The sequence below is a fragment of the Sceloporus undulatus genome, chromosome 2 (genome assembly GCF_019175285.1).
Source record: "Sceloporus undulatus isolate JIND9_A2432 ecotype Alabama chromosome 2, SceUnd_v1.1, whole genome shotgun sequence".
Classification (NCBI taxonomy): Eukaryota; Metazoa; Chordata; class Lepidosauria; order Squamata; family Phrynosomatidae; genus Sceloporus; species Sceloporus undulatus.
The window spans coordinates 128,459,107-128,483,980 of record NC_056523.1 but is presented as its reverse complement, the minus strand read 5'-3'; the positions used below and the strand labels follow the sequence as shown (position 1 = coordinate 128,483,980).

The 24,874-nt window shown below is 42.4% G+C and overlaps 1 protein-coding gene across 2 annotated transcripts; it reads left to right on the top strand.

The window, feature by feature from the left end:
- LOC121924065 (bMERB domain-containing protein 1-like) lies at positions 1-24,874 on the top strand. 2 transcript variants are annotated; one of them, XM_042455146.1, is made up of 6 exons: positions 1-318; positions 5,081-5,201; positions 16,696-16,769; positions 19,109-19,223; positions 20,553-20,626; positions 24,743-24,874. In XM_042455146.1, the coding sequence occupies exons 1-6, from the start codon at positions 240-242 to the stop codon at positions 24,859-24,861; spliced, it is 582 nt and encodes a 193-aa protein (XP_042311080.1). In that variant the 5' UTR covers positions 1-239; the 3' UTR covers positions 24,862-24,874. The 2 variants fall into 2 exon arrangements, with proteins under 2 accessions (XP_042311080.1, XP_042311081.1); XM_042455147.1 differs by lacking the exon at positions 1-318 and adding an exon at positions 4,846-4,933.

The following is a 24,874-nucleotide window of genomic DNA, read 5'->3' as shown; positions in this document are numbered from 1 at the left end:
TGCAAAAGCATCTCAGTGTGGAAACTAGTAGGCAGCAGCTGCCAGGCTTGATTTGTGCCTGTCCTGTGCTTCTCTGATTCCCTTTTCTCCATGTAACCATTTCTCTTTCAAAGGATGGTTTCTGGCCTTTGGTAGTCTGTGCTTTATAGACACGCTCCTTCCTTGGAAATTCTGAGAGAAAAGAGGAGAAAAAAGGGATTGGGAAAAAAGAAAAAGAAAAAACAAAGGAAGGGGAGAGGATGGAGAAGGAGAGCAAGGCATCCACCCAGTATGGATCCCTGGAGTCAACTAAGTGGCAAGCAGCAGAAACAGGCAAAGGTGAGATGATCTTTTACTCTGGGGAACAGCCCCTCCTGTTATTTTCTCCTCATACCCTGCCTGCAGTGGGGTACACCCTCCCTGCAGATTTGGATAATACGTACATATGTGTCAGGTGTATGGATTGGGTATGTGCCTGTGCATGTTATGTGCATAAGATGTCGCTGAGTTCCCTCTGCCGTCAAAGTTTTTAGTGCAAAGCTGCTGCTACTACTGATGGGATTCCTCCTGTCCTTCTGCTCACCCAGTTCCTGGTGTCCTCAGGCTGAGAAAGGCACTTTGGTCCACTGCTTGATTTACTGGTGCAAGAAACTGAGCACATTTGTATTTAGCTGTGATGGGCAGAAGGGAGATGGAGAAAAAAAAGGCTCTCAGGCACATGAAGTTGGAATGCTGGCTCTGGGCCAAATGCTTGGATTCCTGTTCATTCACAAAAAGAGAGAGAGAGAGAGAGAGAGAGAAGAGGGGAAGCATCTGGCACATATTCTTGCAGGATAGAGTTATGACCGCAAGGCACACTAAATTGGCAAAGCACCAGTGCCTTGGCAGATTCCTTGGCATGTGTCTGCAGAGAGCCATCTGATGGGAAATAGCATATATCGTTGACTGGAGAGGAAATTATTATTTGGGGCTCCTGCAATAGCTTGAAGTTCCTTTGTGCATCCCTAATGGAATCTATTTATTTCCTGGCTTGGGGCTTTCTCTGTTGTGAGGATGCCAGGCAATGAGGGTGATCTATTTCTTCTCTGCTCTGCTAAGTGCCATTGTTGCTGCCAGGTCCCTGTATTTGTGAATGGGCACAGTCAGGCAATTAGGAAGATGGACTCTGACAACAGGCAGCAGAGGGCCAATGAAAACACTTCCCACAGCTGAGTGGCAGTCAGGACCTGGTGGTGAAGGCACCTTTCCTTTCCTCCTGCCTCAGAGTGGGGTACTCTGCCTGAAAAACACGCCAGCATCTTTCTCAAACCTTCCATGAACTAGTGAACAGAAGAGAAGGACTAGGGGGTCGTGTGTATCCCCCTCCTCACCCACTTCTGACCCACCACCCATCCTCTATCCTATTATTTTTGTAATGATCATACACAGAAGCTGGCAAGCAGCAGGGAAATGGCACCCGTAATGCCACCCAAAGTGCCTATTATAACTAATAGCCTGGCAAGAAAGGCTAGTTTGCTGGAAAGGATGGTCTAGGTCAGAGCAACTGATGGATTCCATGTCAGTGGGATAGTGAATCTACTCCAGGTTTGTACAGTGAGCTTTAAAAGAGATATCCAGGATGATGAATCCATCCCAGAATAGGTGTGGCACGCCCTTATAGTTCAGACCAAAGCCTGAAACAGATTCACTGACATGGGAGCCAGCATTTTCCCCAGGAGGACACTTTGTGTTACTCCCACTGTGGCTGCCATGGTGCTACTCCCAGCTTGGCTTGTCTGCTGAATAAATTGAGTGTGCTATAAGTGGTATGTTCTGTGATTCCAGAAGAGTTCTTGGGCACACTCAAGTCATGCAGGAATGCTCTCTCTAGTGGGCAGGGTGAGGAAACAACCTCCAGTGATCATGGTGGGAAAAGCAGCAACCTTGTGGTTCTTCCTCCTGAACCTTTTTTCATCTGCTGGAGGACAGAGCTGGGTATCTATCACTCAATCTGTTCTGCACAGACTCTTAAATTAACTGGTCATCCCCAGGAGTGAGGGACGACTCTATCTCACCATCTTCTGTACAGGTGACAGGGAAAGGAGCACCATCATCTCTGACCCCTCAGGCAACAAAATGTATGGGGGAAGCTAAGCTCTCTGCCTGCACTCAGCCATGCTTAAGACCAACCAAGCAAACAACAAACAAAACCCTTGAGCTAACCACATACCAAAGGTTGGCAGCTCTTGACATTGGGGATGGTGTGGGGCAAAGAGACCAGGGTTTTATCACTCTTTTCAGCCTAGCAGGTGGAGTGAATAACAGTTCTTAATCAGAAGAGCACTGAATTTGTGAACCCTCTTTAGTGGAAAGTCTTCCTTCTTTGCTTTTGGAAAAGACTAAAGTTGCACTTGAGAGCCAGCATGGTGTAATACAGTGGTTTCCAAAATTTGGTCCTCCGGGTGTTTTGGACTTCAACTCCCAGAAGCCCCAGACATTTTGGCCAACAGTCTGAAATTCTGGGAGCTGAATGCAAAACACCTGGAAGAACAAAGTTTGGGAACTACTAGTGTAGTAGTTTGAGTGCTGGACTAGAACTCTGAGAGATCAAGTTTCAGATCCCTACACAGACATGGAAACTCAGTGAATGACCTGAGACAAGTCACACTCTCACTCAGCCTAAAAGGAAGCTAACAGTAAATGCCTTCAAAATAAATCTTACCCAGAAAAAACAGTCATAGGGTTGCTATAAGTCAAGAATGAATATGAACTCACATAGCAACAAATGGCTGTGCACTGGACATTCTTGGGAAATATGTTTCTGCAAGGGCTGTTTTAGGCTTGTGTTGAGGCCCTCTGGGGGATGACTATTTAATTGTCTCTCTGTTTCACTAGGAGCTGCTGCAGCCCTTGTCATTTCATAGGACACAGCCAAGAAGATTGGGACTAGAATACGCTCTTTAGTTTTAGCATTAGGAGCTATCTTATGCTGAGTCAGAGCATCAGTCCATCTAAATCAAGGGTGGGAATTGTGTAGATCTCTACATGTTGGTGAACTACAACTCCCAGTTTAAATATTCTGGCTAGGATGTTGCTGGTGGGAGTGTGTCACTCTAATCTGGGCTAATATTGTCTACAGTGACTGTAGCAGCTATCTTTAATTCAGCCTTACATAGAGATGCCAGCAATTGAACCTGGGACTTTCTGCATGCCAAGCCTACCTCCTGCTTACTGAGCTACAGCCCTTGGCTAGTATCCAGCAGTCTCCCATTCAGACTACTTCAGCTTGGGCTGTGATGGGCTGAGCAACTTCTTTTTCCCATGCTATACCAAACAGAGGTTTTCAGCTTTCCTCCTTTCTTCGTTAGTGGCAATTTCTTCCCAGGCAATGATCACAGTATCATTTAACTCAGAAGTTTGCTCCTTCCTCTGGTCTGACTCATTGGCACAGACCTGCTTGGGAGGTCATTTTGCTTCAGTAATGAAGTATTGATTTTGTCACTCGGCTCTCTTAGTACATGCTGTAAAAGGAGAATGAGGGAAGGCAGTGGATGCATAGTTGGTCTTGGTAATGTATACAGATTATGCTGTTGTAAGTGTGTCCCTTTGTCCACTCAAATTATATTTGACAGGGCTGATGCAGTTAGTGTGGAGCACTGATAGTCAAACCAGATAGTAAACCAAATATGTAGCACTACAACTAACATGGGTTTCTTTGCATAATGGGATTTCCCCAGCCAATACATGTCTTGGCAATGAGACTTGCAGATTGAGCCCATGTTTACTTCCTGGTGACCAATGAAAAGTGAGAGCATGTTAAATTCATATACTGCCAGCAGATAATGATCACCAATTAGCAAACATTAATCCTCTTTTGCATTAGCCTCCCAGCCTGAGGCCGGCCATTAACACAGAACAATACACATGCAAATCACTCCTGCATTCCCAGGCTCACAGGGTATATATACACCCAATTTTTCCAGGCAAAGCATTCTCTGAAGATGCCAGCCACAGATGCTGGCGAAAAGTCAGGAAGAAACTCTGCTAGAACATTATTATTATTATTATTATTATTATTATTAACCTTTATTTATGAAGCGCTGTAAATTTACACAGTACATACAATCTTTTTAATTAGACGGTTCCCTGCCCTCGGGCTTACAATCTAAAAAGACATGACACAAAAGGAGAAGGGAGTGGTGGAGGGAAAGGGTAAGAGGTCCAGCAGTTCCTCTCTATTTCCAAGGCCTGGACCAAGGCAGATGGACTGGAGGGAGGGCTTGGCTTCATAATGGATGGTTAATCTTCTTCCAGGGAAAATACATACATGGCCACATAGCCCGAAAAACCCACAAAAAACTTTGTTTTGTTTTGTTTGAAGGGGTGCAAGTCTTCTCAGGAAAAAACCCCCAGCCTCTGACAGATGGCCACCCCTGTTTTAAAATGAGGATCTATTTATTTGGTCCTATGATGCAACAGAAATGCCACCGTGCTATTTTCTCACCACCTTCGAGGGAGGAAAGACATACACAGATATTTTGGTTTCTAATAATTTTGGTTTTGCTTCAGAGGTTTTCCCAAGGGATGATAATAGCAAGTGAAGTCTTGATTTGAGAGTTCAGACTCTGAAATTACTAGCAGTCTCTTGAAGAATGTGTCAAGTGATGAAGGGAAAGGCACTTCATGAGAGGAGTGAAATAGAGAAGCGTGCCCTTGGGGCCTGACTGTGGAAGGAATATATCTCTCCAAGGGGAGTGTGGAAAGTGAGGCTGAAGAATTGCTGATACAGAATTTTCAGGTTGCAAGGAAAGCATGCTTCAAATTCTCCCACTTCTTAAGCACCATTCTTTATGATAACATAAGCTACTGCTACTTCTCCTCTCTCTCTTCTTCTTCTTTACCATTTGAGCACCCTGTCTTAGGACCTCCCATACAATCCATCTGGCAGCTGTCAAAATCTTTCAGGCACACCAGGGTAACATTTGAACCATTGTCACTTTGAGTGAATATATTTCTGACTGCCTCTCTGATCCATTCACTTGGAAGCACTGTTTTTTTCCCCCTGCTTCATATTTCCTGTCCCTTCTTGTAATGTAGTTCCTTTTTTCTGTTTTGCATTCAGAAGATGAAATTGTCTCCATGGCTGACTCCACTACCACTGTTGACGACATCGAAGGGGAGCTTTTCAAAATTGAGAGGATCCGTGAAGTCCTGGTGCGGAGGGAATCAGAGCTGAGATACATGTGAGTAGGGAAAAGGGAAACCAGGGTGCACATGAGATCACTGATTAAGATGCAAAATCTTGGGGGAAAGTTAAGCGCGTTACAGACCGCCCTTTTGGGGTGGCCTGTATCCGGCCCTTTCCCCGCTGGATCGGGGCCTCAGCTGCCACAGCGGCAGCCTCTGAGGCCCTGATCCGTCGCTTTCCAGGCCGCGGGGAAGCGGCAAAACGCCGCTTGGCCCCTTTCTGCTTTGCGTTGCTGGCGCAGCCATCTGAAGGCTGCGCCAGCGATGCAAAGCTGGAAGGAGCTCCGAAATGGAGCTCCTTCCGGCTACATGGAAAGGGTGCCCCAGGCGCCCTTGTGCCGTGCCGGGATGTCACTTCTGCCCCCCCCCCCCCCCCGGTTTGGAGGCAGCACGGTAGTGACATCCCCATGGCGGTGCCCATGTAGAATGGGCGCCACCATTTTGTACGGCCCCAGGACGTACTAGGATTAGGGTGTCTGGAATGGACGCCCTTTCCTAACCCCAGTACGTCCTAGAAACATATTTTATGCCTGTCTGTAACAGGCCTTAGTTTCCTATATTCATGCTCCTCAGTTTCTAAGGTAGAAAGGGGCAAGTAATGTGAGGAGCAATTCTAAGTGTTGTTTCCTCCTTTTCTTCCTCCAGATCTGTTCAGCTTCCTCTAGGACCTCTTCCTTCCCTTGTTACTTCTGAACTTCCCATTTTTTGTTCATCACTTTAATCCTCTCTGAGTCTGTTTAAAACAGTGATTCCCAAACTTTGGTCCTCTGGATGTTTTGGACCACAGCTCCCAGAATTCCTGATAGTTGGCCAAGCTGGTTGGGACTTCTGGGAATGGAAGTACAAAACATCTGGAGGATCAAAATTTGAAGGCCAGTGGTTTAAAAGGACTGTAGGCTCGATTGTGTGGGAAGGCACCTCGGAGAATCAGGAAAGCTCTTTCTCTTCCCTTGCTTGCTTGCTCTTTCTGCCTCTTGGTGGGGCTTCCACATTTCCCAGAGAGCACATGCCAACTTCAGAAAACATCCCACACTTCATACCCACATGCCAAGTGGCCATGCTGGCCTTAGCTTGGCAATTTGTGTATCATGGATCATGCCTTAGAGGCTTCTGAAATCTGCAGAAGATGCTTAGCAGATGAGACAATGTGCAGTGGGCTCCTCAGAAGAAGAACTGCTGGAGAGGAATTGTTCTTTGGGATTTGTTCTGAGCCTTATCCAGTCAATGAAATTCTGTAAATAAGGAAAATATGGAGTGGGTGTCTTGTCCTGCCTGCCACCTCCAAACCTTTTCACAGAGCTTCATGGAACAGGGCTGTGTAAATGTTGCAAGCACTGAGGGGCTGTACATGGAACTCAGTATCTCATATTTTGGGGAGGGAGAGTTGTGTCAGTGATAGTTGTGGCTTTCATGTTAGTGGGAGGAGTAGTAGATAGCTCTAAATTTAATCTGAAATTTAAAGGAGCTAGCAGAGGTGCTGAAACCTAACCCCAAATACCTTCAGCTCCTCTTTTGAAGTTCATACTAACAATCCAGAGCAGATCCATTGCTCCACTGCCATGGTGGTCATTAGCCACCATTTAGTTGTGTTACTCTGTGGCACCAAAACCAACCAAGAATCTTGCAACACTTTTGAGACTAACAACTTTCACTTAACATAAGCCTCTGTTGAAAGCAGCCCACTTATGCCAAATACATGCTCATGGAAAGTAGAAATTGATCAGCTATTCTATGAACATGAAATTTCACAGTTACTCTGAATGAAGATACTCTATGAACATGGAGTTATTTCTTTCTTTGTCTTAGTTTTTTAATCTTTTTCATTCCTTGTCATGGTGAACAAAATTTTCTCATTAGTGCCAAAGCAGAGGGCAAAGAGGAAATTTTATTACCTTCTCCCAGGCACTCTTTGGGCAATCTTTCCTCTAAAAGTGTATGTGTAGAGAGGGGCATTTGATGGTGGCTGGAAGGGTCAAAGGTGGTAGTCGGCATGAAAGGGACTGCATCACCCATTCCCCCCCCACACGCACACACACACACACACACACACACACTGGCTGGGAGATTCTGAGGGTGCAGTTTTCAATTACTTTTTCTAACTCTCTAGTGTTGTGAATATTTTGTGAATTCTCTAGTGAACATTTTGAGATGGGAAGCTCAGAAAATATGTGAAGTGATTGAAATGTGACCCATCAAACATTTTGTATAATATCATTTATTTTCAAACCCTTTTCCTAATCATGTTTAACAACACACTTGCATTTTCCATTATATGAAAGAGTGTCTTCTTTTGCTTGTCCCAGATCTTAGGTTTGACTGTGACAGCACAGCAATTTAGAACTCTAAGATGACTATAAAATTAGCTTTCTATATTAATGCTATCAGAGGATGTATCATGACACCAGAGATGGAAATTTGCATGGCTTGCATTTTAATATGGACTAAGCTAATTTACAATTCCCAAACTAATACGTGAATCAGAACACAGTTATTCTTTGCTGTTTGCTTTTTTCTGAATTTTGTGACACACTTTACTAATTTCCAAAAAATGCATACGTTACTTAAAATTGCATTCAGAATGTTCACAATAGTAAAAATGACTTGCATAAATGTGTCTGTTAGAGAGATGTTGTGTACAAGAATGTGATTTTTTTAAAGTGTGTGTGCACATGAAAAAATATTTATGGGGTTAAAAATAAACTTTCAAATGTATATAGATATGGGGCATAATTGAACTTGTGTTAAAAGCAAATGTGAATGTGGCAGAAAGTGGCATCATCATCATCATCATCATTTATGAATATGGTATAGCGTCATCCATTTATGTGGTGCTTTACAAGTAAAACAACAACAAAAACAGCCACCCCTGCCAAAGGAATATAATCTAAAATATTCCAAAATAAAACTACACAATACCATTATAGAACAGATTGTTGGGATATAATAAAAAACCAATATAATATAAATAAAGCAAAGTGACATGTATATCATTAAAATATACAAGACAATAAAACAATATTAAATTAAAACCCCCAAAGCTTTGGAAAACAAGTACATCTTGGTATCACCAGGGTAAAAGGTGGTGCTAAGATTTTATATATCCATCATCATTTACTTCAAGGCAACCTACCCTTAATAACATGATGCCTAAAATCATAGAGAGGGGCAAATAAAAACATAACAGCATAAGTAGACAGTCCACCCACCCAAGGCTATATGACCATTATAGTATTTCATTATGTTGCTTACTTAAAGCATTGGTTATCCCACATTGTTGTACTTTAAGGACCTCCAGGGTTCAGTTTAATGAAATGTTGCTTGAGATCCTCGATTGGGAGACATATTGTTCTGCAGAGGTGGAACTATGACATGTCTCCCTCTTACACCCACTCTGCACAAATCCACCTTTTAAACTGCTACAGCTTTCCTTTCCAATGGCCATTTACTCATCAGTGGAGACAGGGGGTGGCAAAGAAGCATCCAGGTATGTTCTTATTGCTTACAGTGACCAGATGTCATAACTGGAAAAGAGGACAAAACACCACAAAATGTAGGTCATTTGAGAAAAAACATAGAGCATTAGGAAATAAAAGCTAAAATCACTAATATAAATATAAATTCATTTCATATGTTTTATTTATTGAGCATAGGGAGTCCTGAAGATGTCTCATCTACAGAATCGCCATGGGTCGAGATTGACTCGAGGGTGGATAACAACAAACAAAAATATTACATATGTTGCATTTTATTGTGTACCCAACCATATATTTCCCATGAACTTGTCTTCATTAAAATACCTTGTTGGCCTGCAATATACTTACAGAACTCTGAGCAAGAGAAATGCTTAAAATTGTACCTTACTAGCAACAAACCCTTCACTGAATGTATTTGTTCTCTCATCCCTCCTGCTTCTTCCTCAACCCAGATCATATACTTTGGCCCCTCCTTCCCCTTGGTGCTGTTGATCAACTTCAACAACCCAGATCCTCCATTCCTTTCCACACCTCAGTAAGAAAATAAACAAACAAAAAAAACCACATGGTCAGCAACAGTCTTCTCCACAGCCTTTTGCAGCAGCTGGGGCAGTAACAAATCTGTTTAGCTAGAGGATGACACAAAGAAAAGTTTTATGGCTCAAAGTAGAGGACATTTTGCAGTTACTACCGGACCCCTGGACATAAGGCTGAAATGTAGGAAGCCCCTTTCCTGGATCCATGTTTTTCTTAAACTGTTCTCTTCAAAGCTTCCTATTTGTTCACTAAAGCCTGTTACAGACTGCCAAAATAAAGCAGCTTTGGGTCTCTTTGGAGGTATGCTGTTTAAATGATGCATGCATCCTAAGAGTTCAGAGGTCGCGCCAAAGCCACACTCCATTCCTAAGCACTGGAGTGCAGCTTTGGTGCAGCTTCCGGATTCTTAGGATGCATGCATCATTTAAACAGCATACCTCCAAAGAGACCCGAAGCAGCTTTATTTTTGGCAGTCTGTAACGAGCCAATGATATTTCTATTACTACTTTCCAGTTATTCAAACCAGTTTACAATAAAATGGATGGATGGACAGACAGGGAAAAAAAGGTGAAAATCGAATAGCCACAGAAGAACACTATCAAAAATTGACCTTTAAAACCATCATTAAAAAATGAATTAATTGTAAATACAAGTGCAAAGAGACAAAAGCACACATAACCAGAGCACTGTAATATACTATTAAAAATACAGTCAGCCCTCCAAATTGCAGGTTTGACTTTTGCGGATTTGATTAATATGTTCTCTCTAGGTATCTTGAGGTCCTCCAGTACAACTCTGTAGTCAGCTTCCACCAGAGGTTATGCTGGAGGACCTAGAGATTCCTAGTGAGAACACTTATCTACGCAGTTGTAGATCCTCTACAATTCTGTTCTCATCCTCCAGTATATGTTGACTAAAGAATTGCACCAGAGAACCTAGAGATTCCTAGAGAAGTGTTCTCTCAGGTTTAAAGATTTGTTTTTTTAAAATTTGTGGCTTTTCCACTTTCACAGGGGTCCTGTGCCCCTAATTCCAGTAAACGTGAAAGGCCTACTGTACACATGTATAACAGAGGACCTTATCACGTGTGTGAGGAGGGAGGGGGTTTTGCAGCTCAGATCCGCAGTCACTCCTGTTCTAGCAATCAAAGCGTGATTTTTTTCACACCAGATTCAGAGTCACTCCTGTCTAGCAATGCAAATTAAGGTTAAAACATATGTTTTACCACACCTGGTTGCCTTTCTGTTGCCCTTCCGAATTGAGGGGGAAGCGAAGTCAGTTCGGTTCCAAGCAAGTCACATGATGCGGACTCAAGCAAAGGGGGGGTGAGTGCACATTGTATTACCACACCAGAGCATACTTTGAGGGTTCAACGATTCGAATCGGCACCCTTGCACATGCTCAGTGGGGCTCTGGACACTGCCCTCCTTCCCTACCCCCTCCTTAGCTGTCATCCTTCATCGGGGTCTAGGAGAAGGCAGGGGATGATGGGATCGGTGGCAGGCTGAAGGAGAGGAGCAGATCGGGGTCTAGGAGGACGCAGGGGACACAGGGGATGATGGGATCGGCTGGTTGGCAGAGAGAAGGAGATGACATAAAGCAGGAGGAGGGGAATGACAGAGCAGGACGCAGGGGGCCAAGGGGGGTGACATTGGAGTGGTTTTCCACACCAGACCAATTCGCAGTGCAATCGAAGTGAGCCTAGAAGTGAATTCTGTAAAGTCACTTTCCCCCCCCGGGTTTACCAAAATGAGAAGTCACTTTGGAATCACTACGGAAGCACCTTGCAAGGAGCTCCCATAGAAAGGAATGGCATCTGATAACACATTCATGTTACGACGTGAATGCGCATCATTGGAAGTGTAGTCACATCGGAACTGAGCCGGAAAATCTCCAGAAAGCTCCGTGTGATATACTCCAGAAATAACCATTAAACTTCTTGTAAAGTTCCAATATTTTTATGATACTACCAACAACAAAAAAGTTAGCAGTATCTCTTCTACCCTTTACTGGAAGAATGATGGATGATGCTCTGAATCATGCACTGGCATCAGAGCTGCTGCTGTTTGCCCTTGCAAAGCCTGATGGCAGGCCCTCACAACAAACAAATGAGCTCCAATCCTTGAGGAATCAGGAAGCTCAAGCATGCAAGCTGAAAGTCAACAGTGAGAAACTGAATTGAGAAACATGTTGGCAATCATTCCAACTGGCCCGGTGCAGAACAGGCTGAACATGATTGTACCTTCCGGAACTTACCAGTAGGTCTGTACCAGATGAACCTTCTGAATCATCTCTGTGGAAACTATCATGGCTGCCAATATGTTGTTTATTATTCTGTGTTGATCTTACCTTCAATGCAATGTTTGGGAAGGGGAAGGGGAAGGGGAAGCTCTGTGTAGTATGGATTGCAGTTATCAGACACATAAGCTACAGAAAAATGAAGCAAAGGAACAAGGTCTGGTCCTTCTAGGCCTGGAAAGTGAATTCTGTACCACAGAGAGACCAGATCCAGCTCACAGATCCGCAGGGTTCTTCATCCCTCCCTAAGCCCAGCTAAGAGAAGCATGGAAAGGAGTCCCTATATACCCAGTCCCTGATCAAAGGCAATGGGAATACTCTTGCCCATTGCCTGCTGGCACTTCCAGGAGCCAACTGATCACTAGCTGGGATTTGGCTACCTTCCAGAAGTTTCTACAAGGAAAGCCTCCTTCCTTCATTGATGTAACCATGTTAGTCTGTAGAATCAGTACATAGAGAGATCTTGTAGCACCTAATTGAAAGAAATTGGCAGCATGAGCTTCCTCAGTAGACTGAAGTCTAGGAAAGCTCATGCTGCCAATGTATTTCTTTCATAGTTTTTTGTGGGTTTTTCGGGCTATGTGGCCATGTTCTGGCAGAGTTTCTTTCTGACGTTTCACCAGCATCTGTGGCTGCCAATGTCTTTCTTTCAGTTAGTCTCAAAGGTGCTACAAGATACCTTTATGTACTCCTTCCTTCATTGTATGAGGAGATGGGAAGCCAACCACATCCAGCCTACTTGGGTTTGGTTTTTTTTGTCCTCACTCCCCTACTACACAAAGAAGGTGCAAGAGGAGTAAAACTGGGTTCCCAGCTGAAGCACCTGGTACAGCAGCTTCTGGTAGAGCATCTACTTTCATTCAGTAGTAGTTTCCCCATGCTTGGTTCCCCCAAACTGGGGAGGCCTCCAAATGATTTAAGTGGGTGAAAGACAAATCTGGCAATAATGCCAAGTTCTCTCTCAAAAATCATTTTTAGGGCCTGGGAGCAGGCTATAGTTTTCACTGGATCTGCAAGGGTTACAGCAAACCCACTGATCACAGTTATGGCATCTCTCATCTGTGCAAGCCTGTGAGCTGCTGTTTCCCTCCTCCAGCTTCATTAGGGACTTTGCCAAAGCAGCCACCAGATATATTTTGTCCTTGTTACAGTTCAGGCTTGTTAACTGCATCTTCCTTCCAAGTTTTCCTGACATCTAATGAATTCTCCCACACAGCCACCTACAGAGGTGACACTTGATAGTGACCCCCCATGCTTTCAATTCTCTCTCCTGACACAGGCATCTCCTTCAAAGCTGCTTTGCCTTGTCCTCCCACCAGAGGAAAAATCTGAAGAAATAGATCATTGCCTCCTTCAATGTGGATTTTCCTAAGGCTGAAGGCTCCTTTTAGTTATATCTTTTGTAAACAGCCTCAACCTCTTAGAATAGCATAACGCGGCTGCAGTGTTGCCTGCCTATGTTTGCTCCATGGGTTGGCACACTCAGAAGCCAAAGCAAGACAGGCAGCCAATATCAGAATTATGATCTGAAACTCTTTGGGGCAAACTTATATTTTATGTGGGAAAGAGTGATTTAATGGAGATGCTCCAAGGCTGAGCAGCTAAGGATGGCTGCTCTGCTATATACACTCAGATTTTCTGCACCTTTCTCCCTTGAGAACTCTGGTCCATGAACTATGCCCCTGTTCAGAAAGAAGGATATAAAGAAGTATCATAAGCTTACACTGGACTGAGATTGTCAACCCAAAACAGGAGCTAAATTGCTGAGCCACATGACTTCTGCAGTAGTGGCTTACAAACTAGATGTCTGCCCTATTAAGCAATATTTGAAATAATCCAGCTCACCTCCTTGCTCAGGCATGTCCTCAGGCAACACTAAAAAAACACCTTTATTCTGTAACACATTGCTTGCATGTGCTTGTTTATACAGGAGAAAGTCATTTTTAATTGTGTTGGCTGCAGAGAATGGAAGTTTTACTTTTAAATTTCACATCACTAAGGCACACATTTACTTTCAAATTACAGTGAGTAATACAAAAATCCAGCTGAGTGTAAAAATAGCTGCATGGCTCCCCCCCCCCGCCCCTTGTGAATAAAAATACTTGGAACGTTTACAAATCAAATGCCATGTCTACTTGTTCAGTCATGCTCCTAGAGCAGGGAGAGGACAGAATCTTAGACTGCTCAGGAATATTTTTAATGCCCTTCAAAAGCCCAACATTTCTGCTAGAGTATCCTTTCAAAAGCAGGAGCTCTCACACCAGGAGGGAAATAGTACTGCCTGGCTTCGTCTCTGTTCTCCTTCTACCAGCAGATAATTGTTACAAATTATTAATTAGACACACTTTTGGACTTTAATTGGTTGGTCTGGAAGCATCTTTTAATGGTGGGTTCTAAAGGCACCAGATTCTGTCTGAACTTGGAAGTTAAGCATGGTCAACCCTGGTTAGTATTGCATGGGGGACTATCAGTGGTATTTGTTGTGGTTTGGTTCCATGATTGCACAACAAACAGACACACAATATCACTTCATCTTTGTTTTGTTTTAAATTGCTTTATTTCAGTTCTTTATTTTAATATTTTTTTTAAAAAAAAAATCATACTCTATTTTAATTCATTTTGTAAGTCCCTTCTGCCTTGCACTGGGGAAAAGGTGGTATAGTTAGCCAATAAATAAATAAATGCTAGCAACAACCTTGTTGTTTTTAAGAGAGTCTTTTATATAGTGTAAACCAAAGATGTCATGGAAGACTGATTTTACAAGGTAGCTAAGAAATCAATTAAATGAAATGAAAATCAGTACAATAATTCTGCCTACCCATGTTGGAGATGATCATGAAAGGTTGTGGAACAGTGATATAAGAAATAAAATCCTTCAAATTCCCCCAGGATGGCAAATTGTTCCCTTGTATAGTCCTGTACACTCCCAGCATACAGTCATTAAATCTTGGCTGTGGCTTGCTGGTCATAGATCATGCCTAGCATCACTATGATCAACAAGCACTGACCAATATAGATAATTTTTGCCTTCCAAAGTTCTGAGTTGTACCTGGCAGTGATTATATTTCTTGCCATTAACTGTCATCAACCTGGATTGGCCCTCTGAATTGCAAATAGCTTGCTTGAAGTTTGTGCAAACCAAATGTATGTTTGCTTGGAAATCCCAATGGCCTCATTTAGCTTTATCTTCATGGAGATAAATTAAGTTTCTTAATACATCTTAATCCTCTGCCCTGTGGTGCCCAATCCCCAAAACTGTATGACAACAGAATACTTATATTAATAATTCTGAACAAAAACAGCAATCCAGAGTTATTAGCTCCCTTATGAGAAACACAGTGTCCAAGCATGCTTCCAAGAATCCTAAATGTACCAGATTGTTAAAGCCAAATTAACTGAGATTTGGAGGGAAAGGCAAAAGAATAAAAGGCTACTTTCCAGTTTGAGCCTGATAGAATAGAGCTAGCATGGTATAGTGGTTTGAGTGTTGGAATTGGAAGAAAAAGAAAGTGGCAAACCTCTTCAGAATAAAAATTGCCAAGAAAACCCTATGACAAAGTTGCCATAAGATGGAGTTTACTTGGAGAAAGATAACAACAGAATATAATTTGATGCAAAATATTATTCCTCTTGGTTTTTAGTCAGCAACAGCATCAGCAAATTTGGCTGTATTCTTAGGATGACCAGAAAATTATTGGGGTACTTATTTAGAAAAAAGTGCCATTTTTAAAACTGCATCTAGTGACTGAACTGTTCAAGGAGTCAGGTTAATTAAATTTAACTGGCTGCACCTTGCTGGAATAGAGAGAGGCAGAGACATAGTTCACTGTTTCTGCCCTTTACTGTCATGTGCATTAAGGCAGATTAGGCTCAGAGACACTGACTTGCTTAAAAGACACCTATTAGTTTGAGGGCTATATAAGTATTAGTTTAGATCAACTACATCCAAAACAAGTGCTCTCTCTCTCTCTCTCTCTCTCTCAAAATTTCCCTTCCACATATCTTGACTTTTGATAATAGTCTACTAAATTGTGTGTAAAACTAAAAACTAAAGTATATGTAGAAAGTACAATGTTAGACCAAGAGCTTGTTAGTTATCTTTTGGAACTATAACTCCTAGACTAGCATCTTATATCATGCAGGCAGAGGGTAATGCTCCACCCTGGAATTTCCATGTTATTTTATCTTCTGAAAGGTCCCTATGGCTAGCTAAAGGAAAATATCTGGACTCATCCCAATGGTTGTGTTGTGGAGGACCATGAAGCATTACAGGGCAATGTAGTTGTGGGTTGTTATCCTCAAGAGTTGCAGCAGTGCAGGATCTCAATATTTGTTTTAAAAAATTATTATTAGTGTCTGACTTTCTGCTAGTACCTATATTTTCCTAGTGACCAGAACATGGTGCCATGGCCATTTAGTGGGTGGGTGGGAGATAGGGAGTACTGAGATAAGAGACCTGATGTTGATCTCCCAGTTCTTTGACAATGTGCTCAGTGCTCCCCACAACTACATCAGCTTATAGAGTGAGGCTGGCATCCTGCTAGTGATTTATGATGACATTAAATCCAACTTATGCCATTGCAACTCACTTTTTTGGACATTGCATACATTGGAAATATGAGTCTTCAATGACCCTGCCCACACAACCCTCTTCCCACTCAGTTACATCTGGGGTGTTGAAGCACTAGGAGGTGGGATCAGCATAATGCATCTAAGTACAATTGTTTCCTTTAGTTGGAGAGACTGCAAGGATGTCATTTGGAGGAATGCCACAAGGCCCTCTGGAGGTCCTTGCATGGCTATCTAAGGGAAAATAGCTGGACCCACTCCTGATGGTTGTGTTGCGGGAGACTATGAAGCTTACAGGGTGGGTTTGGGTTGTTAGTATCAAGAGTTGCAGCTACAGAAGTATAACTGAAACACATGTATCTTTCAGTGCTGGATCTTAATATTCTTTTTTAAAAATATTATCAGTGTCTGGCTTCCTGTTAGTGCCTATATTTCCCTCATGCCTGCATATGTCCCTTTGTGGGCACTGCACAGATTAGTATTCCCTCCCTCTGCAGGACCCAAAGGCTCCTCCTTTAAACCATCACCTGAGATGAGGGCCCAGTTTGCCTGTGATAAGGCTGGATCCACCCATGTGATCTTTTGAAGATTTCTTCTCCCCTTGTCTTCACAGGATGGATGATATCCAGCTTTGTAAGGAAATCAGCAGGTTGAAAAAGGAATTACAGAAACTGATTGCATTGCCAGGTAAGGCTCATACCTCCAACAACTCTCCCAGAGACCTGTGTGTTGTTGTTCTTCTGTGCCTTCAAGTCATTTCCAACTTATGCCAAATCCTAAGGGGAACCTATCATAGGTTTTCTTGACGGGTTTTTTCAGAGGGGGCTTGCCATCACCATCCTCTGAGGCTGAGTGAGTGTGACTTGCCGAAGGTCACCCAATGGGGTTCTTGGCCAAGCCAGGATTTAAACCTTACTTTCCAAAGTCATAATCCAGTGCTCAAACCACCATGAGAGACCTGTATACTTTAGGATCTACTCCTCCCAAACATTCGTGCCAGAACTTACAAAGAGCCAGATCTACCCATGAGGTTTGCCTTCTTTAGGATCATTTGACTACCTCTACTTTCTCTACCCACCCCAAGAGGGGATGCAGAAAAGGAACATATATACAATTACCTGCAAAATTACTCAAGACTTTACTAGCCTCAAACCTGGGAATGTTTACATTATTATATTAAACAAGGTCTGAGAAAAATAGGAATTTGTGTAAAAGGTAGAATGGTTGATAAATGTATAAATCCCATTCTCCTACAAGTATGATGAAAGAAAAATTAATGGTTTCATGAATATATGTCCCGAGAATAAAATCATCTGTCAGTCCCAGGCAAAGGGCATTATCAGGAAGTGAGATATGAAGAGTAGAAAAATTCAGAGGCATTATCATGGAAGGAGGGTGGATGACTCACCGGCCATTATTGAAAGAGACAGTGACACATTGCTCTTACGAATCCTCAACTGTGCAAAGCACTACTACTGTATATGGTAAGTTGGATTGACAATGTATAGACATGGTTAACAAGATGGCACACTGGGGTCAGCATTTGGAATCACTCTTTTCTCAACCATATCCTTGTATTTTAATAGAATTTTATCTTTCTTTTCACCATGGTGTCATTCAGTATTATCCACCTCAGTCTCATGATGGTACCCTATTAGATTGGTCTTCTGTGTCCAGACCCTAGATTCAAGACAGATGACAGGGAGAAGAGGAATGTGATTAATTTAGGCCCATTTAACATAATATCAACTGTGCAGTCCACATTTCCAGAACTAATAAACCAGAATGTGATTTTCCCTCAGTTGTCACACTTCATCCATCTGTAGCTTTAACTTTTAGGTCTTTAACAGCAGTGCTGAACCCACAGCCTACAGTCCTTTTGCTCTGATTTCTAATCCCCCTGCTCAAACAATTACTCACACTGTAGATGAGAAGGTACAACTATTTTTGGGAATACTTGTCCTTCAAAAAGAAATCATTAACTGCTGTTTAGCACTGTGAAAATTTTTCATCGGAATTAGCTTTTAATTAATTAATTAATTTGTTTTATTTATATACCACTATTCCAAAGATCATAGCAGTGAACAGCAAGTAAGCTAATTAGCAAGTAAGCTAATTTGCCCCCAACAGTCTGGGTACTCATTTTAGTGACCTCGGAAGGATGCAAGCCTGAGTCGAGCTTGGGCTTTGCTGGTCTTGAACTCGCAACCTTGTGGTTTTGAGTGAATGGCGGCAGTACAGGCATTAAACACGCGCCACCAGGGCTCCTTATTAGGAATGTTTTATGTCATTCTTTAGCAAGCTAACTTATGGAAAGGAGAAAAGTAATTAAAATTTAAATACAAAAACTGTGATAAATTAAATGCAAGAAAACAGCATTGATGGCATCCTGTTCAGCAGTTATGATATTGTAAGCTGGACGTTGGATATTGAGAGTACAGAGATTAACATTTATGGTCATGAATGACTCCAAAAAATTCTTTCCTTCACAGCCTGTCAGTGTACCAACTAAAGTGTTACTGAGGAGCTGGAGATCAGGGCACTAGAAAATATCCACTGCACAAGGATGCCTTGGGTCAAGAAGTAGTGGCAAGACCCTAAAGTCTCTCTCCAGCTGCCTGTTCTCAAGGCACCTCACAAACATCACAATCAGGAGCACATAGTGGTTGACATTTCCCAGTGCTTCCATTTACAGCACTTCAGAAATGCTTTGGCAGGGCACTGACACTTTCCAGAGGTAGTGTTGGGGGGATACTGATAGAGCTCTGTCATCATGGTGGCGGTGGTGGTGCAAGATCTTGACCCTAAATCATAAAAACCCAAACATTATAAAACTGTATCAAGGTTAAAACTGTATTAAAAAGCTCAAACAACAAGGTTGAACCTTTTGCAGGAGAATGTTCCACAATTGAGATACAACTAAAGAGAAGACAGTGTCTCTGATCCACCTCCACTCAAAGGAGGCATTGACATATTTCTCACACAATGAATGTATTGCTGTGTATTTTTCTCTCCCCACATTACAGAGAATAAGAAATCAAAAGAAGACAAAAAGCAGGAGGAGGAGTTAGTGCAGCAGATTCACAAACTTGTAGAGACCCGTGATTTCCTTGTGGATGATGTGGAGTTTGAAAGGCTCAGGTACACATGGAAAACAAGATGGGTGCCTGTTTCCTGGCTCAAAGCTATTGTTTGAATTGTGTTCTTCCCCTAGGAAATTAGCCAAGGGACCAGAGATATGAATCCAGCTCTCCTTAGATCTCCAGCATCTCATTCATTCAACTGGAGAGGATTACTGCTAGAACAATATGATTTTTTAAAAATACAGATGTGGGTCCCAAATCACACTGTTTTATTTGTATTCACAAGGCAATTTTAATTCTGCATACTTTAAAATTAACTATCTCATATAGTAAAGAAGATATGTGGTGGAAATTCCTTTTGGAAATATAAAAACTATAGAAAGATGGAGTCACCTTTGTCAGCCAGAGAGATAGTTTTTAAATAAAGGCTTGGAGTTACTAGAGGAAAGGAATAGTGAGTGCATCTTGACCTAGATGGAAGCTGGCACCAGTAGAAAGACATAACATAAACTACTGAGATAAAGACATTCAGAAGCAAGGTTAGAAGGGAAAGCCACTGAATTCCTACAGGAGGGGGTAAATAGTGATGATGCAGTTTTAATGTATGCATGTATTTCTGTTCTGATTGTAAGAATTCTGTATGTTTAAATTGTAATTAGCCAATCAGGTGTATTGAAGAAGCTTCTTTGTCTTGAATAATATAAAAAGAGCCATTTTGTCTTGTTCGGGGTGCTCAGCTTTTGGAACTTGAATTCCACTGAGTTCAATGTTTTCCTTTGTCGACAAAGGAAATAAACTTATGGATTTTCAATTATTAGGTCCTCTTGCTAATCCTTTTGCTCTGCTAATCCTAGAAATCTAAGTTTCCTGAAATTTCTGTTACAGATAATTGAAGCTTTTCCAATGAAGGTTGACAACAGAAAGTGGGGTACTAGTAGAAATGGGTTCAGAAGAATGGTCAAGGTAAAACCCAATATGCAGTCATTTTAAGATATTTTAAAGAAGAGTAAAAAAAACCTGGAAGGGCTCCGAGGTTATATTAAATTAAATGTGATACTCCCAGAATCAAGGATGAACAAAACAGCTTGTTTCTTTGGAAAGATCTGGAGAGTTGTAATGAGGAAGCAGAGCTTGCAAAAGTTACTTTTTTGACTCCAAATCTCAGAATCTCCCTTATAGTATGTCAAGTGGCCAAGCTAGCCAGAGGATTGTGGGAACTGTAGTTCTACAAAGTAACTTTTTCTGAATTCAACTGCATATCCCTTGAATCCAACTCTTCCCCCCAGCTCTGTGGACTGTAATCATATCTTCACCCACAAGCAAGGCATGTTCATGCTATGGTGCTGATCTCATGGATGGAGCAGTAATCAACCTCTTCCTTTCACAGAGAACAAGAAGAAGACAAGGAAATGGCTGAGTTTTTGAAGAACAAACTCTCCAAAACCTCCGTTCTGAAAACAGGTAGGTACAGTGGTCTCTTCCCTTATGCGGGGGATCTGTTCTGGACACACACCCTCTTTGCGTAAGGGGAATTCCACGTATGCTTGAGCCCCATTAAAAATAGGCCATAGGCGCGCACACCATTTCCCTTTCCAGGGTGCACAGAGGCTTCTGCCAGCGCGGCTTTCAGCGTATGCTGAAAGCCGCATATGATGCACTCACATATGATGCAGGTGCACTGTACATATAACACTATTTTCACAGCCCTGTGGGGGCTTATGGATTTGGTAAGTGCAGCCACACATCCACAGCCAAACATACATATAGTCACAGGGAAGGAGAGAAGACTGAGAAACATTGCAATTTGTGCTCTGTAAAAATGAGGCAAAATTAGTTTGCATAATTTGTCTTGTTTTACATATTTGCATCTGAGGAAGTAGGCAAAAGTCTATGAAAGCTTGTTCTACCAACTTCTCTCTTTCAGTTAGTCTCAGATGTGCTACAAGTCCCTTTGTAGTTACATTTGTTCTCTCTGTTATTTGCTGTTTTGTAGTAGTGAGTGATTCAGGCAACCACTTGGTTATCAGGCTGCTATGAGGTTAGCCCATAAACTGGCACATTCAGCAACAAACCAGCAGATGATACTTTGCTGCCGACATAATGCAGAAGTGATACACATCTGTGTAGGTGTCGTTTGTTTGTTTGTTTTGGTTATGGCAGATAGAGAATTCAGTGCCTCCATCTGTTAACATTTTGAGCAACCAACCTGTTTTCTACATGGGCACCATTTGTCACAGTCATTCTTGTATCATGCATGCAAACTGTATATCAAAAGTAAAAAATAACAACAACATAAAACCAGAGATCTGAAAAGGGCCTCAAAGGTGTTCTAGTCCAAAATTCAGCTAGGGCAGGAGATCCTCTGCTACATAATCATCTCTGGACTCTCATGAGGAAGGATGGCATATAAACCAGCAGCAACCCCATCCAGCCTCTGCTAAAAACCTCTTATGAATGCAAGCTCATCACTTTCAGAGGCAGTCTGTTCCCCTTTGACCCTCAGAGGATTCTTCCTGAGAGAAAGTAGTAGCTTAAAAAGCCAGCATGATCCTAGGTTGCATCAGTAAGAGAGTAGAATCATAGAATCATAGAGTTGGAAGAGACCGCAAGGGCCATCCAGTCCAACCCCCTGCCATGCAGGAAATCCAGATCAAAGCATCCGAAACAGGTGGCCATCCAGCCTCCGTTTGAAGACCTCCCAGGAGGGAGATTCCACTACACTCCTAGGAAGTGTGTTCCACTGTCGAACAGCCCTTACTGTCAGGAAACTCCTCCTAATGTTGAGGTGGAATCTCTTTTCCTGCAGCTTGCATCCATTGCTCTGGGTCCTAGTCTCTGGAGCAGCAGAAAACAAGCTTGCTCCCTCCTCAATATGACATCCTTTCAAATATTTAAACAGGGCTATCATATCACCTCTTAACCTTCTTTTCTCCAGGCTAAACATACCCAGCTCCCTAAGGTGTTCCTCATAGGGCATGGTTTCCAGCCCTTTCACCATTTTAGTCACCCTCCTTTGGACACGCTCCAGTTTCTCAATTTCCTTTTTGAATTGTGGCGCCCAGAACTGGACACAATATTCCAGGTGGGGCCTGACCAGAGCAGAATATAGTGGCACTATTACTTCCCTTGATCTAGACACTATACTTCTATTGATTCAGCCTAAAATCGCATTGGCCTTGTTAGCTGCTGCATCACACTGTTGACTCATGTTCAACTTGTGGTCTACTTGGACTCCTAGATCCCTTTCACATGTTGTCTCCTTAAGCCAGGTGTCCCCCATCCTATATCTGTGCATTTCATTTTTTCGCCCTAAGTGCAATACCTTACATTTCTCCCTGTTGAAGTTCATTCTGTTAGCTGTGGCCCAGCTTTCTAGTCTATTCAGGTCATTTTGAATTTTGATCCTGTCCTCTGGGGTATTAGCTATTCCTCCTACTTTGGTGTCATCTGCAAATTTGATAAGTATTCCCCCAATTTTTTCCTCCTAATCATTGATAAAGATGTTGAACAGTACTGGCCCCAGGACAGAGCCCTGTGGGACTCCACTGGTCACTTCTCTCCAGGATGAAAAGGTGCCATTGTTGAGCACCCTTTGGGTTCGTCCGGTCAACCAGTTACAAATCCACTTAACAGTTGCCTTGTCTAGCCCACATTTTACAAGCTTGTTTGCAAGAATGTCATGGGGAACTTTGTCAAAGGCCTTACTGAAATCAAGATATACTATATCCACAGCATTCCCTTCATCTACCAAGTTGGTAATTTTATCAAAGAAAGAGATTAGATTTGTCTGGCATGACTTGTTTCTCTGAAACCCATGTTGACTTTTTGTGATTATGGCATTGCCTTCTAGATGTCTCTAGATCAAGGGAGGTAATAGTGCATTCTATTCTGCTTTGGTCAGACCTCACCTGGAATACTGTGTCCACTTCTGGGCACCACAGTTCAAGAGGAATATTGACAAGCTCAGGGGAGGGGTGGATGGGATAGCCCTTGTGGTCTCTTCCAACTCCATGATTCTATCATTCTTTTGAAATTGTAATTTGCCATTTCAGTTCAAGTCTTGTCCAACCTGCTGGATGGAGCATGAGTGGGAACATTTTCTGGGCTGGGAGCAATCCAGAAGTGGGTGGGGCTAGAAATAAATCTAGTTGGGGTGTCTTCCCACTTACCGAGGGATAAAACCTAGTGCTATGGCTTTAAGGCCTACACAGAACGGCTCGATTCTATGTGTGTTTTCTGAGGAACGATCATTAGTGCAACAATCTCTTGGGCTGCAGGTTGCAGCTCACTTGCATAAAACATCTTCCCAGGCCACAAATCAGAGCTTCTGTCCCATGGAACAGTTTCTTTGGCTGCAAATCAGAACCTGTATTTAATTACCAAAACAAAAAAACTTCCTGCTCTGCAAACTAGGGCTCTTTCCCAAGCAAAGCCTTCCCAGTCTTTAAACAGCTTTTTATTTCAGATGCCTGCTCCAAATCAATAGTAGAGGTGCATGCGAAAGATACTTCTTGGTCTATGCTTACTCCTTGTGCTATACACTTAGTTCCGTTTATAGAATGTCCCATATACAGTGGGCCCTCCATATTTGCAGGGGTTAGGGGCGAGGGGCCTCTGTGAAAGTGGAAAACCTTCAAATTAAAAAAACACTATTTGTTTTTACCTGAGAGAACACTTCTCTAGGAGTCTCTAGGTCTTGCAGCACAACTCTATGGTCAACATCTGCTTGAAGCAGACCACAGAATTGCGCTGGAGGACCCACAAATGCCTAGAGAAATGTTCTCTCTGGCAATCTCTGGGTCCTCCACTGTGACTTCTGGCAGGAGCTGACCTCAGAGTCATGCTGGAGGACCTAGAGATTCCTAGAGAGATCATATTAAGCAATTTTGCGAATAATAAAATCTGCAAAAGTCAAAGCAGCAAACATGGAGGGCTGATTGTATATGAGGGGAGAGAGAGAGAGAGAGAATCAGTGAACATGGAGACCATCTTTGGTATTCCCATATTAAAACACAGGAGAAAGTACTGGAAGGGAAATAGCCAGCCAGCCAGCCAGCCAGCACACACAGAGACATATACTTTTGTCCTGTTCATAGCATTTATGATTCATTCTGCAGCCTTCTCACAGCTACTTCACAGTTGGTATTTTTCAAATCTATACCCAAGAGGTACTGCAATACACCAAAAAAGTCAACTGTAAGCTTTTCAATGTACATATTTTGTACAAGTACAAACCAGGCAGAAAGGGCTGACAGATTCTCTTTGTGAAATGGTGTTAGGATTTTCATTGGCAAATGGTGGTTTGCTGCTCTCACACAACACTAATCCAAAAATACATCTAGCTAAAGTAAACCCTTGAAAAGAATGAGACTGCTTAGTCACACAACTAACTGCAATCCTATTTATTTCAAATGGTTTATTCAGATTGTGAAATGACTCTCAGGGCACAAACATGTTGGTAATGATCCAGCTTCAAAGCTCTGTCTTTCAATGCACTTTGAACTGAAATTGTGTTTAAGCACATTTATGGTTCACAGTGAGGTCCTATAGCAGCTATAACCAGTTGTTTCTTCACAGCTCCTGCAAAAGAGAAGAAGGTGATGTCAAGAGGACAGCAAACATCTACACCGTATGTAACAAAGACAGGCCTCACCCTTTTGAAGGAGTGTTGTGGCTTTACCTGCTCTGTCATGTAGGCTGGCACTGTTG

Bases quoted from the DNA above. Each gene is read 5' to 3' on its own strand.
- LOC121924065 (XM_042455146.1), top strand. From the start codon at position 240: ATGGAGAAGGAGAGCAAGGCATCCACCCAGTATGGATCCCTGGAGTCA. The intron at 16,770-19,108 runs GTAAGGCTCATA...CCCACATTACAG, and splicing joins GAAACTGATTGCATTGCCAG to AGAATAAGAAATCAAAAGAA. The intron at 19,224-20,552 runs GTACACATGGAA...TTCCTTTCACAG, and splicing joins GTGGAGTTTGAAAGGCTCAG to AGAACAAGAAGAAGACAAGG.